Genomic DNA, 16,186 nt, shown 5'->3' with positions numbered 1-16,186 from the left:
AATCTATTCATAATTTAACAGGTAGCCAATGTAGGGAAGCTAAGACTGGAGAGATATGATCTCTCTTTTTAATTCCCATCAGAACTCTAGCTGCAACATTTTGGACAAGCTGAAGACTTTTAACTACATTCTGTGGACTTCCTGAGAGTAATGAATTACAGTAATCCAGCCTTGATGTAATAAATGCATGAACTAGTTTTTCAGCATCACTCCTGGAAAGGATGCTTCTAATCTTAGCAATATTCCGAAGGTGGAAAAAGGAAATCCTACAAACCTGTTTAACCTGGGATTTGAATGACATGTCCTGGTCAAAGATAACGCCAAGGTTCCTTACTTTGTTCTTGGAGATTAATGTAATGCCATTCAGGTCAGGTGATTGACTAAGCAATTTCCTTTTCTGGATTTCTGGTCCAATGATGAGAACTTCCGTCTTGTCTTGATTTAAAAGCAAAAAGTTTAGAGTCATCCAATTTTTTATGTCCTCAAGACAAGCCTGTAATCTACCCAACCGATTAGGTTCATCAGGGTTAATGGATAAATATAACTGAGTATTGTCAGCATAACAGTGGAAGTTTATCCCATGCTGTCTAATGATTTCACCAATTGGGAACATATACATAGTAAAAAGAATTGGTCCAAGCACTGAACCCTGCGGTACTCCACAAGTAACCCTGCAGTATGAAGACGATTTGTCATGTACATTTACAAAATGAAATCTGTCAGACAGGTAGGATTTAAACCAGCCTAACGCTGTTCCTTTGATCCCTACAACATGTTCAAGTCTTTCTAAAAGAACATTGTGATCAACTGTGTCAAAGGCAGCACTGAGATCTAACAAGACTAGAACAGACACAAGATTCTTATCTGAGGCCATGAGAATTTCATTTGTAACTCTCACTAATGCAGTTTCAGTGCTGTGATACTCTCTAAAACCAGACTGAAATTCCTCAAACAGAGCATTAGTGTTTAAATGCTGACATACTTGGATGGCCACTATTTTCTCCAGGACTTTGGATAAAAATGGAAGGTTAGATATTGGTCTATAATTCATTGGGTCATCTGGATCCAGAGAAGGCTTCTTAAGTGAAGGTTTGATTACAACAACCTTAAAATCTTGTGGTACATACCCATTTACTAAGGATAGATTGATTATATCTAGAATGGGGGCAGTAACCAAAAGAAATGCATCTTTAAATAATCTGGTTGGGATTGGATCCAAAATGCAAATTGAAGGTTTAGATGAAGCTAATATTTTTGATAACTCTGAAAGCTCAACTGGATCAAAACGGTTCAAGCACAGATGAGGTTCTACAGTCACCTCTGATGCTGCCTCACTTACTGAGGAAGAAGAAATCGCATTAGGGAGGATGCTAAAGATTTTGTTTCTAATAGAATTAATTTTACTTGTAAAAAATCCCATGAAGTCATTGTTGCTGAGGGCTAAGGGAATAGATGGCTCAGAGCTATGATTCTGTGTAAGTTTAGCAACTGTACTGAAAAGAAATTTAGGATAATGCTTATTCTCCTCAATTAGTGCTGAAAAATAAGCAGTTCTAGTTTGTCGAAGCTTATTTTTATAAAGCACAAGACTATTTTTCCAGGATAGGTAGGCCTCCTCATGGTGCGTAGAGCGCCATGTACTCTCCAATTTCCTAGTTTTGTTTTAAGGCTCGTAAATGAGAATTAAACCAGGGAGCCTACTTCCTGTCCCTAATAACCTTCTTTTTTAAAGGGGCAACATCATCTAATGCCACACGTAAAGAGGAATTAACATGATGAACTAAGGCATCAATTTGTGAGGGGCTAGAACTGAAAATATTGCCCTCTGCTACATGCCTCTGAGATGCTGAGGACAGTAAAGATGGAACAGTTGATTTAAAAGATGCAACTGCGTTGTCAGATAGAGACCGACTATAGTAAAATTTACTTTCATGTCTCGAGAACGCAGTTATAAAAAACTCAAAAGTGGTCCGAGAGGACTGAATTATGTGGAAAGATCGTTATTTCCTCACACTCTATGCCATAAGTCAGCACAAGGTCCAATGTATGATGGCAGGAGTGGGTGGAGCTATGTATTCTTTGAGTAAAATCAATTGAGTCTAAGATATTACTAAAGGCTACATTGAGGCTATCATTTTCAATGTCCACATGAATATTAAAATCCCCCACTACAATGACCTTATCAGTATTTAGCACCAAATCTGATTAAAAAAAAATCAGAGATCTGATCCAAAAACTCTGAGTAAAGGCCTGGTGGACGATATAAAACTACAAACAAGAGTGGTTTTACAGTTTTGCAGTCTGGATTAGGAAAACTCTTCTTTTTACAAAGATGAGGTTGTCTCATGCATCCTTTCTAAACAAGCTGTTCTTGTTCAGCTCTATTCATAATTTCACAAAAAATCTAAAATAAAGCAGAAAGTGGGTCACCTGTAGCAGATGCCGTAATTTGAGTCCTGGGTGTGGTGGTGATATAAAACCATTTAAGGCAACTCAAAGTTTGGATTTTGACTGAATTTTCCAACTTGCTGTTTAGACTTATCAGATAGGATTTGTGTGTGTTTATTTGTTTTGTTGTGTCTATTCAGGAGACTCAGGACTCTTCAGCTGTTCTGTGGCTGGATGAGATCCAGGATGCTATTCTGAGGGCAAACCAGGACACACGCGACGCCTTACAGTGTAAGAATACACACTTTTGTCCATCAGTCTGCTGTCTGTTTCCTTCAGAAGCTCCAAGTGGTGTGTTTTGTTTGTCTCTGCAGTCTCCCAGTCCATCCAGGCCATTAATGAAGCAGTTGACGGCAGTGATGCAGCTCAGACTCTGGTTGCTCTCCGTAATCCTGGAGCAGGATTGTATGGCGTCACCTCAGAGTGTGCACAAACCTATCAGGACGACCTGGCCACCATTAAAGAGGAGAAGAAGAAGGAAGGTGAGGAGAAATTTGAAACCAAAACGAGGTTTTTTTTGTAACAGAAAGGATGACTTCAGAAAAGGGTCTAGGATGTGAAATTTAAAATCAAACAGGTTCAAGTCTCAGCAGGCATGCCTTTATGCACACCTGCACAGGTGCAGGCAGTTGTGACAGTTAAGCCTACGCCCCCTCAGAAGGGATTTGTCAGAAATCCTCAAAAAGCTGTCCTGTTCTGTTCTTTGTGAATAAACATCAACAAGAACAAATGGTGAAAAATAAAGAAATGTTCTTTTATTGGAAAACTGGTTTGCAAAAATGTTCCAGGACGGTAGGAGATGAGCTCAGGTGGGGATGGGTCAGTTATGCTTGGTTTGAACCGTCTGCACCACTTAACACCTCTCTCTGGTCTCCTCGACCCAAAACCCTACCTGCCCAGGTGATGATAGCAGTGAGTGGGTGCAGCACTGGGTGAAGGGAGGACACAACTACTACTACAACCTGCAGACCAAAGAGGGAACGTGGGTAGCGCCAGAGAACTTTGTGCAAAACAACACCCAGCTCAATAAGGAGGACATCCAGGTCAGGATCTTCTCAGAATTGTCTTTTCAAGCTCCTTAAGACCACATTTAAGAGTTAGATTCTCCTCCTAGGGGGTGGTTTCTGGGGTAACCACAGCCTACAACCGAGAGCAGCTCTGGCTGGCCAATGAGACTCTGATCACAAAGCTTCAGGCTCGCTGCCGTGGTTATATGGTGAGGAATGGCTTAAAGGAGCGGATGAACTTCCTGAAATCCCAGGACCCGGCTGTTACACGGATACAGGTGAGCTTGCCGTGGTTAAACTCGTCACTCAGAGGGTAAAGATGATCAGAAATACCAGCCTGACACCAGAACCTTCTTCTCAGGCCCACTGGAAGGGATACAAACAGAGGAAGGAGTTTAATGAGCGTAAGCAGTATCTGGAAGATCATTCTGAAGAGGCTGTTAAGGTAACATCATTAACAAGTCCATGCAGAAATGTTAGTTTTCAGTAATCGCTGAAGGAGTTGTTTTTGCCTCTCAGATCCAGTCCCTGGTCCGTATGCATCAAGCTCGTAAGAAGTACAAGGATCGGCTCCAGTACTTCCACGACCACGTGAGTCGGGGGTTCCTTAACGTAGCTGTTCATTAAATTTGGGAGAAACAAGAAATGTATCATTTTCTGTCAGGAAAGCTCAAGTGAACTGTAAACAAGTTGCTTAATGAAAGCTTTAAATCGGTGGGGAGATGAATTTCCCCTGACTCACCAGCCTGCAGGGGTAGAGGCTCATTTAGCACCGTGACTTATGTGATGTCATTTCCTCTCTGACTCACTCTGCATCCTTTTAGAACTAATGAGGACTATTGATCAGCCAGGTGATTGATGTTTGTCACTGCAGATCGGTGAAGTGGTGAAGATTCAGGCCTTCATTCGAGCCAACAAAGCGAGGGATGACTACAAGACTCTGAGTGAGTGGGCTAGGCTCACCCGCCGTTAGGATCAGGTAGCTTGTGAGCCTCGGATCACGGATATCTCTGTGACCTTTCCACAGTCAGCGCCGAAGACCCGCCAATGGCCGTGGTGAGGAAGTTCGTCCACCTGCTGGACCACAGCGACCAGGACTTCCAGGAGGAGTTGGAGCTGATGCGGCTCCGTGAGGAGGTGGTCACAAACATCCGCTCCAACCAGCAGCTGGAGAACGACCTGAACCTGATGGACATCAAAATCGGCCTGCTGGTGAAGAACAAGATTACCCTGCAGGAGGTGGTTTCCCACAGCAAAAAGCTCACCAAGAAGAACAAGAGCCAGCTATCAGACATGATGATGATGAACAAGCAGAGGGGAGGCCTGAAGGCCCTCAGCAAGGAGAAGAGGGTCAAACTGGAGGCCTACCAGCACCTCTTTTACCTTTTACAGGTGACCATAAAGAGTTTATGTTCTTCTGATGAAGAGCAACCACTTCACTATCGCTCATCTCTCTTCTTCCTTGTAGACCAACCCAGTATATCTTGCCAAGCTGATCTTCCAGATGCCACAGAATAAATCCACAAAGTTCATGGATTCTGTGATCTTCACCCTGTATAACTACGCATCAAACCAGCGAGAGGAGTACCTGCTACTCAGACTCTTCAAGACGGCTCTGCAGGAGGAGATCAAGTAAGGACAAAACCAGGACCCATGGTTTAAAACCACACTTTCACTTCAGATCTGTTCTTACTCAAATACAGCAAGTTCTTGTTTTTTTTTCTACAGCTGGTGTATTTTAATCATCTGAATAATCATCTGTTGCACAAACTCAACATGAGGCATGCATTTGTGTCTTAACTGAATGAAAACTGAACAGTGTTTAAACTGGAGCTCTGTGTTAAAAGTCATGTGCTTTGGGAAACTGCCTGCAGGTCAAAAGTCGATCAGATGAAGGAGATCGTCACAGGAAACCCCACGGTAATCAAGATGGTGGTGAGCTTCCACCGCGGTGCACGAGGACAGAACGCTCTGAGGCAGATCCTGGCTCCGGTCGTCAAGGAGATCATGGACGACAAAACGCTAAACATCAAGACCGACCCGGTGGACATCTACAAGAGCTGGGTGAACCAGATGGAGACGCAGACCGGAGAGGCTAGGTGAGCTGCGGTGTGTCCGGGTTCCCAAAGCTCGGGACCGCGGGACGGTTTCGCTCCCACCTCACAAACCTCGTGAAGGAAAAGCGTCTTATTTTAGAGAAGTCAAATCTTCATTTTCAGACTGGTTTTAGCTAGATCAGTTTTGCATTCTAAAGAAATGTGGAAAAATAATTCTACCACCTTTTTTTGCTTCCGGGAATCTTTTCTGTTTCTGAAGATTTGCAGCAACTTCATGTATTTTGCGTTTGCTGTAACACTTTGAGACGTGCGTGTTAGTTCGGGCTTTTGGGAGCATTTTTAATGTTTATTTTTTATTTCCCTCTAATTATTTGCAGCAGTTAGTTTGCAAATGATCCGAGCGGATGTAGTTCCTCCTGTCAAACAGCATTTTGGTTGTTTTTCATGATTTTCATGAATTCTGTGTAGTTATTTGTGTAATTTTCCTCTTTAGCTTCAGCTCATTGAGCTCTCAGCTAGCCTAAAAGTTAAGACCTAAATGTAACTTGGTTTTGTGTCTTGTAGGTCATGCATTAGGACTTGCACCTAATTTTGCAAATGCAAATTTGTATTTATTCTCTTATTTATTATTATAATTATTTGTCATTTTACAAGATGAAGGCGTTTAGATGGCTCAGCGGTGAAGAGCGGTTTGGTGATTTATCCTCTTTGCTCTCATGTTGACAGCAAGCTGCCCTATGACGTAACTCCTGAACAAGCTATGGCCCATGAGGAGGTGCGAACGAGGCTGGAGGCCTCCATCAAAACCATGAAGACCATCACAGATAAATTCCTGTCTGCCATCATTGTCTCGGTGGATACGATCCCGTACGCGCCTCATTTCTAGCATCATATAAATCCTTTTTTTCTGTATATATTTTTCTCAGGGCGGGTTTGCCCATCTGACTGTTTGTGTGGGTTTTGACTCTCAGATATGGAATGCGGTTCATCTCCAAGGTGCTGAAGGACACGCTGCATGAGAAGTTCCCAGATTCTACGGAGGACGAGCTGCTCAAGGTCCACATTTTTGCTTTGTCATTTGCGTATCGAGTCACTTCCCTCATATCACAAACATACTCATTTTGTATTTAATGCAGCTATGTAGATTATTTCACACGGATGTGAAACTGAGACTCGGGTTTACATTAAAGCCATGAATTAAGTAGACCTGAAGCTTTCCTACGTCTGCTCACAAGTCATGTGGAGGAGGCTCGCCTAACTGTTTTATTTATCAAATGACACAAAACAATGTGATTCATTTATCTGGGGTAGTAAATTTTATTAGATCTGTTCAGTTATTAAATGTGTAGTTTGATTTCGGCTTCAAATGATCACAAAAAGTTCTGCAAACATGCCCTTACCTGTTCCTGCCTCCTAAATAGAGCAGTTCGTAAGACTCGGCTAACCTGAAACACTTTGTGGTGTTTTAAAAAGTCAGGGCAATGAGACGACAGAATGAGGGCAAAACACACTGGAGTTTTATGTCATTTTGTTGCATTTGTTTTATTCTTGAAACTATTCGTGTTTTAAAAGATTATTTTTTCCGTTTTCTGCAAAAAGAAATCAGTTGAATCTTTCAGAAGCGTGACATTCTATTTCAGACGAACCATGTTGGTCGCGCTGTAACAGAACACCAGTGAACATTGTGAACTGACCTTTTAACCTTCATGTTTTCCCTCTCAGAGCTTCTCGTCACGTTGTGCTTCTCTAATGGCTTGTGTTCGCCTCCCTCCTGTTCTGTCTCTCTTTTTTGTTACATTTCTCTTTCCCCTTTCCTGCTGTGGCTCTTTTCTCTCTACGTTTCCAACCAGCTGCGGTCTCTTTTTGCTGAATTTCAGGCGTCCTCCTTCTCTCTGCTGATGTAAAGGTGAGCCAGGCCATCTAGCATCCTTCTCAAGCTGCTTAAACTCACACATGTCTGCATCCTGCTGTTCATTCACCAACTTTCAGTCTCCTGGTTTCCCTCATGGTCAGTCTGAGACAGAACCAGTGATTACCTGTAACAGCAATCCCAGTAAACGTAGAAATCTTAATAATCTGCTTTGAAGCACTTTAGCAAAAATCTAAACTAAAGCTGATTTGTGTCTCTCATTCTGAATATTGTCACGTTACCTGATTGACCTTTCAGATCGTGGGGAACCTTTTGTATTACCGCTACATGAACCCTGCCATCGTTGCACCCGATGCCTTTGACATCATTGAGATGTCCGCTGGTGGTCAGCTAACAACCGAGCAGCGACGAAACCTGGGCTCCGTGGCCAAGATGCTGCAGCACGCTGCGTCCAATAAGATGTTCCTGGGAGACAACGCCCACCTAAATCCCATCAATGAATATCTCGGTGCCTCCTACCAGAAGTTCAGGTCTGGTCTGATGAAAAACGTGAAGCTATCTGCTCTAAAGTAGTTTCCCTTCAGGGTTCAACCAGTCTCCTATATAATTGTGTTTTGTTGCCTTTGTGGTTAAAGCTCGTCTCCCTGAGCTTGTGTGACTTCATCTCTCCGTCTTTTATCACAGGCGTTACTTCCTGACTGCGTGTGACGTTCCCTCGCTTGAAGACAAGTTCAACGTGGATCAGTACTCGGATCTGGTCACAGTCAGCAAACCTGTGATCTACATCTCCATCGGAGAGATCATAAACACTCACACTGTAAGATCGCATTGCCTGACTCACATATCAGCTGTTTAGTCCCAAATGTTTTCAGAGAGAGTGAATAACTAAGATGTGATCCTTCAGCTGCTGCTGGACCACCAGGATGCCATCGCTCCAGAACACAATGATGCGATCCATGAGCTGCTGGAGGACCTGGGAGAAGTTCCCACTGTGGAGTCTCTCATTGGTGAGTTGAGGAAGAAGAGGAGGAAGATTCTGGTGGCAGAGATACGTCAAGTGATAGTAACTCTTTTTCTTGATCTCGTGCAAAAATGTCTTGAGGAGAAGGAAAGCCAGTTTCTAAAATGCAGAGGGAGGCAGTGCGTGTGGATTGTTTCACTTCCGTGTGTGTGTGTGTGTGTGTGTGTGTGTGTGTGTGTATGGGTGTGTGTGTGTGTGTGCGTGCGTGCGTGTGTGTGTCCTGAGCCTATGTAAGGGAAGCACTGATGCAAAGAGTAAAGCCACGTTCTTTTCCTAGTTGGAAACTCTAATGGGCCATTCCCATCTGTACCGGGTCGGCCCGGGCCGGGTAGCGTAGGTTGTTTACATATCTGGGTGGCCTGGTAGTTTTCCGGACCAACCAAGGCTCATTCTCAGCCCTCTTCTCGAGGGGGTCTGCTTCAGGCCGACCAGGGCCAACACACCCACTGCTGACAGCAAATTCACACCTTCCATTAGAGCAAGCCTCTGATTGGTGGGTAGAATCAGCCCACATGGGCTTAAGGCATGCTCAATTCATTATCATTCATTATCATGCTGATTACCCAGAAGCTGAAAGGGTCTCTGACTGCATTCCTTGCATACCTAAGCAAGGATGTGTGGAAACAACCGGGCCAGGCTGGGGCTACCCGGTACAGATGGGAATGGGGCTTAAACAACCTACGCTGCCGACCCGGGCCGACCCGGTACGGATGGGAATGGCCCAAAACTTTGCAACAAGTAACAGTTTAGTTTATTACGCATGGCCCATTTTAGAGATTATTTTATGGCTCCACCATTTGAAATATGACATAATTGCAAATCATAATAATGAGACATTCATGTGACTTTAGTTAAAAATTTTCTGGTTGCAATGTTGTCACAAAGTCTTTTAATTATGTCACAGTTCACCTTCATTATGTTTCCAGTTTGGTCACCAACCCCTCCTAAAGGTGTCCCACAATCTGACTCCGAAACTAAAGGGGTGTTCCACCCATAATTCAAATGCTGTCTGTTGACATATTTCCCAGAGTTGGATACGTGGGGAAAAACCATTTTTAACCGGCCCAGTCATTCTCCTGACCTGGTAGTACTCCTTTAGCTTTAGCTTAGCATAAAACACAGTAAGTGAATGGATCCAACTAGCATTGTGAGTAAAAATGACTTGAAAATCACTCAGTAGTGATCCCAATCCTGCTTGGTGACCTAAATAATCAGACTGACTGCAAGTGAATCTAATTGGTAACATAAAGGAATCACAGGTGCTGTTTTAGTCCTGGGACCACTTTATGAGAAAGCACAGCTGTAAGCTAAAAGCAGCCCCTAGGCCTCTGCGTCTGTCAACACAAACATCTGTCCTGAAAAAACTTTAACTTGTTCGTAATTCAAGCAACAAAACCGTTATGTTCTTCAAAATTGAGAATGCTCGTAATTGTTTTGAGACATTTTGTAAACTCCCTCGCTGATGTCGCCAACAGCTGCCTCCCATTGAGGCTTTAGAAAACGACACAGCTCTGGAACAATAATTCAGCCTCACTGACTCTGAGGTGGTGTCATGGGTAAATCTCCAGAAAACTGATTAGTTTTGACTCTTTTTTTATTATGACTTCAGCTATAATCATCAGGTTACATTTGGGATAAAATCAGCCCCGGAGAGTCCAATTCTGACTATTTCTGCTCTTCGTCTGGCTCAGGTGAAAATCCTCTTCCTCCTGATGACCCCAATAAGGAGCTGATGGGAAAGACGGAGGTTTCTCTCACTCTCACCAATAAGTTTGATGTTCCTGGTGAGGCCAACGTTGAGATGGACGCCAAGACCCTCCTGCTCAAGTGAGTTCACACACCTTTAACAGAGTTTGTGCATCGGGGTTATCTTTATTCCTCACATCACCTGGTTCGCTGTTTGCAGCACCAAGAGGCTCATCGTGGATGTGATCCGGTTTCAGCCCGGAGAGACTCTGACGGAGATCCTGGATTCGACGGCCACCACAGAACAGGTCAGCAACGCTCGGCTGGTGATGTGGACAGCTTTCTGGGTTTGTGCTCCTGAATGTCCGTAGTTCAACGCTTCACACGGCAAACACCAGAGGGTGTGTGTGCCATGTTAGATTGAGTGGAAAAACACTGTGGTGCCTTCAGGCACAAAACGAGAACTCGTTATCCCAACATGTCCGAAGCTGACTTTACTTTGTAATTGATCAAGTTCATGCAAACTTAACTCCTCTTTGGCAAAATAGTAGAAAATGGAAGATTTTTAGCCCTAATAATAAATATAACAAGTTATTTCTGTTGCCCTGAATTTTAATGTGTTAATTTACATTAATTAAAACCCAAATTAGTTATATGTTTACATAGGATCCATACAAGTTTTTTTTTTTTCCACATACAACATTTTGCACTTTAAGCATTAATTTCTCTTTAAAATATTTGTCTGAAGCCATAATCCGTGCTGTTCTTCTAGGAAGCGGAGTATCAGCGTGCCATGCAGAGGAGGGCGATCCGAGACGCCAAGACTCCAGAGAAGATGAAGCAGGTCAAACCGGTGGTGGACGACAGCCTGACTCTGCAGGGAAAAAAGGACAAGATCAAGAGCAACCTGCAGAGGCTGGCAGAGCTGGGGAAGGTTCATCCTGAGAACCGCTACCAGGACCTCATCAACGACATCGCCAAGGTTTAAACCACTCGAGCAAATCTGGAAATGAACCTTCAGATGTACAAGCTCCTCAGTGTGTGTGTGTGTGTAATCTACAGGACATCAGGAATCAGAGGCGATATCGGCAGCGAAGGAAAGCCGAGCTTGTGAAACTTCAGCAGACAAACTCAGCTCTGAATTCAAAAACCAGTTTTTACAACATGCAGATTGATTCTTACAACCAGTACATCAAGACGTGCATGGACAACCTGGCCAGCAAGGGCAAGTGAGTAGACTTCCTCTAAGGTTACTCGCTTTCTACGTCCCTCGTAGTTAACTAAAACCACCTTTGCACTTCTGCATCAGATTCTTGTTTTGCGACACGGTGCTGTGTAAACAGCCTGATGCAAAGGTGATGCAGTATACCTTTCCAGAAATGACCACCTGTAAGGTTTCTCAGGCTTGAAATGATCTCAGCTCGTAAAAATGAACCTCTTGGTGGTTTTGTGTTTTCTGTCCACGACGATCACCATCTATGTTCCAAAGGTTAGAATTTGTATCAAACGATGTGTTTTGTGAACTTCTGAAGACGTGAAACAAAAGACTCGAAATCTAGACAAACCGTTAGAATAGCAAAAGGTTTTGCTCTGCAGGTCGGTCTAGCCTCGCTCCATTGTAGCCCCATTGGGGTCTACCGTTGGCCCCAGCAATTTTAGGACGTTTGTAGAGACTTTGGGCAGGCTTAGCACCAGAGCTGCAATAGAGAAAAATCACAAAGATGGCATCAGCTTAGGAACAGTGCTCATTAGAAATGGCTTTGGTATCAACTTTGGACGATTTAGACTTGAGCCATCTTTGAGTCTTTGAGCCGTGAGCAGATAGAGGTACTTAAAGGTTGAATGTGGAACACAGACACTCTGGCGAACTCTGGCGTTCAGAGGTGGTATCCCAACAACAGAACCATTTTCTAGCCGTTGGGATGTTGGTTCACTGCTGACATGTAAATCGTACAGGATGAGGACTAATTTCTACTAATGAGTTTATTTTACAACACTATTTACCGTTAGAACATCTTCTGGGCTCAGAATCAGCTGCTCGAGTTGTCAAGTCCATCATTTTACAGAGTCCCAGCCTCGCCTTGCTGAGCGGACTCTTTAGCGCAAAGGTGCCCTCTAGTGGCTGGTAGATGTAAACTCAAACCCAGTGCCGTGCCCGGCAAAGTAAAATAGTAATTATTTATTTATTTAAATATAGCTTTAAAAGGAGAAACTGTACATTAATCCTGAACACCTCTGAATGCCCTGTGCAGGTATTATTTTTTTTTAATATAGATTTTATTAAAATGTTCCATATTCTACCTTTAAGACCTTTATTTAGAAAAAGGCTGTATTTGCGTCGTCTTCTTTTTTGACGGCCCCATTGAGGGATTTACATAGCAGTAAATACGTCACGTTGTCTGTTGCTCTGATTGGTCCTAGCTAGGGCTGCACAATATATTGTAAATATATCTTTATCGCGACATCAGCATGCATAATATGCATATCGCAAAGAACAGATAAATGTCGCAATGAATGGTCAGCTCAAATGTTCGCTACACATGATGCATTCAGTCAATCAAAGGGAAGCATGATGTTTTTTTAACAAATCAAATGGAGCTCTTCACCCATTTGGCCAGTTGGGTTAGATGTCATTGATCGCCCTCGAGGTGGATGGCACTTAATTTTGATGGTTAGCAAACACCTGAGTTAGCTTTGTTCAGCTCTTTTTGCTGATTCTGTTTTATCCCGGGATCCACTGATTGCCTTTTCTTGTTCATTTTCTTTTTTCCTTTCCTCACAATTTCTCATTTTTATGATTATTTTTTATTTCTTTGTTTTTGATTATTTTTGTTCCTGAGTTAAGTTTTTATTTATCGCAAGTAATATCGTCATCGCAATATTAATTGTTGTTATCAAATATCACAGGCTTTCCTGATATCATGCAGCCCTAGTCCTAGTGCTATCCAGATGTGCGCAGATACGGGTTGAAAGACAACTGTAGCCTTTGCCCTATGACTAGGTTCTACGAGTCGTGGCCAGACTTTATTTATGTTTATGTTTATTTATGTTTATTTATTTGGCAGACGCTTTTATCCAAAGCAACTTTACATATAGAATGGCTTGCCAGGCTAATTAAACAGACTACCTGGTCAGTAATTAAAATAAATAATTCAGCAGATGTCTATTGACTTTCTTGCAACAGACGTTTTTACTTGAAAGCAAGTGGAAAGCACAGGTAGCAATAGTAAGGGCTGTAATCCATTTAGTGGAAGTGGATGTTAAAACATCCGTGCTTTCACCAGTCTTTCAAGTCGAGATGTCTGCTGTGAAACAGGCCCATGATAAAATATCCGACTGATTCCAGAAAGTAGAATGTTTGTTCTCTTTTCAGGTTGTCAAAGAAACCAGGCGACAGCAAGGCCAAGAAGAGTAAACAAGTTTCACAGAAATACACAGCGGCTCGGCTCCATGAGAAGGGTGTACTGATCTCAATAGACGATCTGCAGCCTAACCAGTGGGTTCATTTCATCTGTTTGTTCCCAATTGTGATCGAAAATTGTAAATCAGCCACCTCGCTTTAAACCCGCCTATCCTCTTTGTCCCCTATAGGTACAAGAATGTTATATTTGAGATCTCTCCATCAGAGACTGTTGGAGTGTTCGATGTTAAGGCCAAGCTCATGGGTGTGCACTTGGAGACGTTACAGTTAGAATATCAAGTATGTAACGTCATCTTTTCCTTTACATCCCCTGTACAGGAGCAACACGAAGGTTTTAGAGTGTGTGTTTCATCTGTCTCTGTGTTTCTGCCGCTCAGGACCTCCTCCAGCTGCAGTACGAAGGCGTGGCTGTGATGAAGCTCTTCGATAGAGCCACTGTCAACGTCAACTTGCTTATTTTTCTTCTCAACAAGAAATTTTATGGGAAATAGTAATAAAAAGAGAGGAGCAGAGGACTACAGACACTGAATTTAGACCACAAAACCCGCCTGTTGGAGGGTTGCTTCAAAGCTCCGGCTTACCTGTCCTCTACATTCCTTGCTGCACTTCTCCATTCTGTCTATGCAAAATCATGTGCATTAATTTTTTTTACCTTGTGGAAACCATATGAGCTTTATTGTTAATGGTGCACTCCACTGTGCAAGTTTTTTCCTACTGTCTGTAACTGCATCTATGTCCAAGATTTGTATTTTTTGTCCTAAATATTATGAATATCTTGTGCATGGGCTTAGAATAATTATAAAAAAATCATTTGTGTAAAGACATTGAGTTTTCTTTTGTAGCTGTTAGTAAATCATCTCATTTGACTAATAAAGGCCTGATGAGCATGTTATTCATCATTCTTTAGTGTGTGTGTACTTGTCAGGAGGGCTGTGGTACGTGATCCGGGTGTTGTGCTGTACTGAAATCCATACGTTCTCTAAAGCTTCTTAAGGTGCATTTAAGTAAAAAAAGAGCTTTCAATTAAAAATATATATATTGAACTAAGTTTTCTCCATAACATTAAACCACAAAAGTAAACTTAACACGCTGTCCTCCATTGGTTTATCTACTTCTAAAGCACAAGACTGGGCAGATAGGCTTATTTATTAGGTTTTATAATGTACAATGCTTATTTTTAAAGTCCTGTTTAGGCTGTTCTTCATGTGCAACTAAAATAAACCTATGCACAAGAAAATCACTGCAGAAACAATTGATACAAGACAGCACATTTTTTTGTTGTGTGATTGACAATAAATAAGGTGCATAATGTAGACATCCTGAGGTAAAATGTGGTGACTGCAACCGCTTTTAACAACTCTGGAGCTTTTTGCCGACCACCGTCAAATTACAATTGCCGGCGCTGCAGTATTGGCTCGTAGGAGACACGACAGCCCCACACTCAGTGATGCTCAACAGTCCCTCCTTCCTTTGTTTTGAAAAGAGAAAAACTGACAGCCCCAGCAACCAGCTGGATATGATATATGCTTCAGTATAACCTTCCTAAAGTGACTCTCTTGGGATGTTCTCACTGTAAAATTCTCACTATATTCTTACATACTACCAGAGCCGGATTAAATAAATGGACTACACTAGGCAGGCTGCATTTTAGGGCCCCCCCTCCATCGATGTTATTTAATGAATTGAAATCTGAAACTTACCAAAGTTACTTATAAAAGTTCATTCGCATTTTACGTAGCCTAGTCTTTGGTTACAAATTGGTTGTTTGTGTGCCAAAATAAGTCATGTGTTGTATGTTAAACATTCTATCAGACAATGTGTTGATATTAATAATTTATACGTCATTACACAGCTGTATTAAATGCTAATAAATTATCCTCATCTTATCGATTGGGAGTGTCAATGTCAAGGCGGTACCAGTAAATAACCACTAGGTGTCATTATACTATGTAAACAGAGCAAATATGTCTCATTTACTCTGTTTATATTTAATCACTACATTTAATTTAAAAGATTTTCTGCTAAATACAATAGCTTACAACATTTATAAATGTTGACAAATTAATCACATGATAGTGGAAAGACATTCAAGAATAGATTAATTTGAATGGACTGAAGCATGTTTAAAGGCGCAAAAACAAACTATAAACACGCAGCCTAAATTATTACAGTATACATTTTATACAATCTATAATCTTAAAAGAAAGTATTTTAATAAAATGAAAACGTTATCTTAAGTTTTGATCTTGCTTTATGCTCATTCAGGCTGTTTTCGCCTCTGCTGAATCAGGAATTCTGTGTCAATTTTCTGAGTGTGAACTTATTGTTTTGCTATTTGAACATTAATAAAAAATTTTGAAAAATAATAAAACCAGCAACACTTACCAAGGAAACCATTTAGCATTCTCCACTCCGGGATAATCTTCAGCCTTCCATCATCACAGGGCCTCAGTCACAGCAGAAACGCGTCTAAAGAAATGTTCCTTGGTTAAGCTTCGGTTCATGTCTCCAGATTTCCTCTGTAATGCCGAAGAATATCCAGTATTTTGAGAGGGATGGTTTAGTGCAAAGTACTCACGCATCCTGTCATCAGTTTGGTACCACTTTGCAGGATCAGATGGGTAGCTAGTTGTTAATACCCTTTCTGGGTCTAGAGGCTCCTGTAAGACTATTGGG

General features: G+C 42.0%; 1 protein-coding gene across 1 annotated transcript in view; it reads left to right on the top strand.

Annotated features, from left to right (window-relative positions):
• Window positions 1-14,409, top strand: part of iqgap1 (IQ motif containing GTPase activating protein 1) — a 78,133-nt gene extending 63,724 nt beyond the window's left edge. The window contains exons 16-37 of the mRNA XM_015953972.3: window positions 2,589-2,679; window positions 2,763-2,930; window positions 3,349-3,491; window positions 3,563-3,733; window positions 3,817-3,900; window positions 3,975-4,046; window positions 4,330-4,399; window positions 4,483-4,847; window positions 4,924-5,087; window positions 5,330-5,554; window positions 6,239-6,379; window positions 6,484-6,568; window positions 7,680-7,912; window positions 8,067-8,199; window positions 8,287-8,389; window positions 10,095-10,230; window positions 10,310-10,397; window positions 10,862-11,071; window positions 11,152-11,318; window positions 13,463-13,585; window positions 13,681-13,789; window positions 13,888-14,409. Coding sequence (XP_015809458.1) covers window positions 2,589-2,679; window positions 2,763-2,930; window positions 3,349-3,491; window positions 3,563-3,733; window positions 3,817-3,900; window positions 3,975-4,046; window positions 4,330-4,399; window positions 4,483-4,847; window positions 4,924-5,087; window positions 5,330-5,554; window positions 6,239-6,379; window positions 6,484-6,568; window positions 7,680-7,912; window positions 8,067-8,199; window positions 8,287-8,389; window positions 10,095-10,230; window positions 10,310-10,397; window positions 10,862-11,071; window positions 11,152-11,318; window positions 13,463-13,585; window positions 13,681-13,789; window positions 13,888-14,001 — 3,195 coding nt within the window. The 3' untranslated portion in view covers window positions 14,002-14,409. The remainder of the gene's footprint in view (window positions 1-2,588; window positions 2,680-2,762; window positions 2,931-3,348; window positions 3,492-3,562; window positions 3,734-3,816; window positions 3,901-3,974; window positions 4,047-4,329; window positions 4,400-4,482; window positions 4,848-4,923; window positions 5,088-5,329; window positions 5,555-6,238; window positions 6,380-6,483; window positions 6,569-7,679; window positions 7,913-8,066; window positions 8,200-8,286; window positions 8,390-10,094; window positions 10,231-10,309; window positions 10,398-10,861; window positions 11,072-11,151; window positions 11,319-13,462; window positions 13,586-13,680; window positions 13,790-13,887) is intronic.
• The last annotated feature ends 1,777 nt before the right edge of the window (window positions 14,410-16,186 follow it).

The sequence above is a fragment of the Nothobranchius furzeri genome, chromosome 9 (assembly GCF_043380555.1).
Source record: "Nothobranchius furzeri strain GRZ-AD chromosome 9, NfurGRZ-RIMD1, whole genome shotgun sequence".
NCBI classification, from domain to species: domain Eukaryota; kingdom Metazoa; phylum Chordata; class Actinopteri; order Cyprinodontiformes; family Nothobranchiidae; genus Nothobranchius; species Nothobranchius furzeri.
Note: the sequence above shows the minus strand (reverse complement) of the source record. Positions and strands in the feature narration are given on the sequence as shown.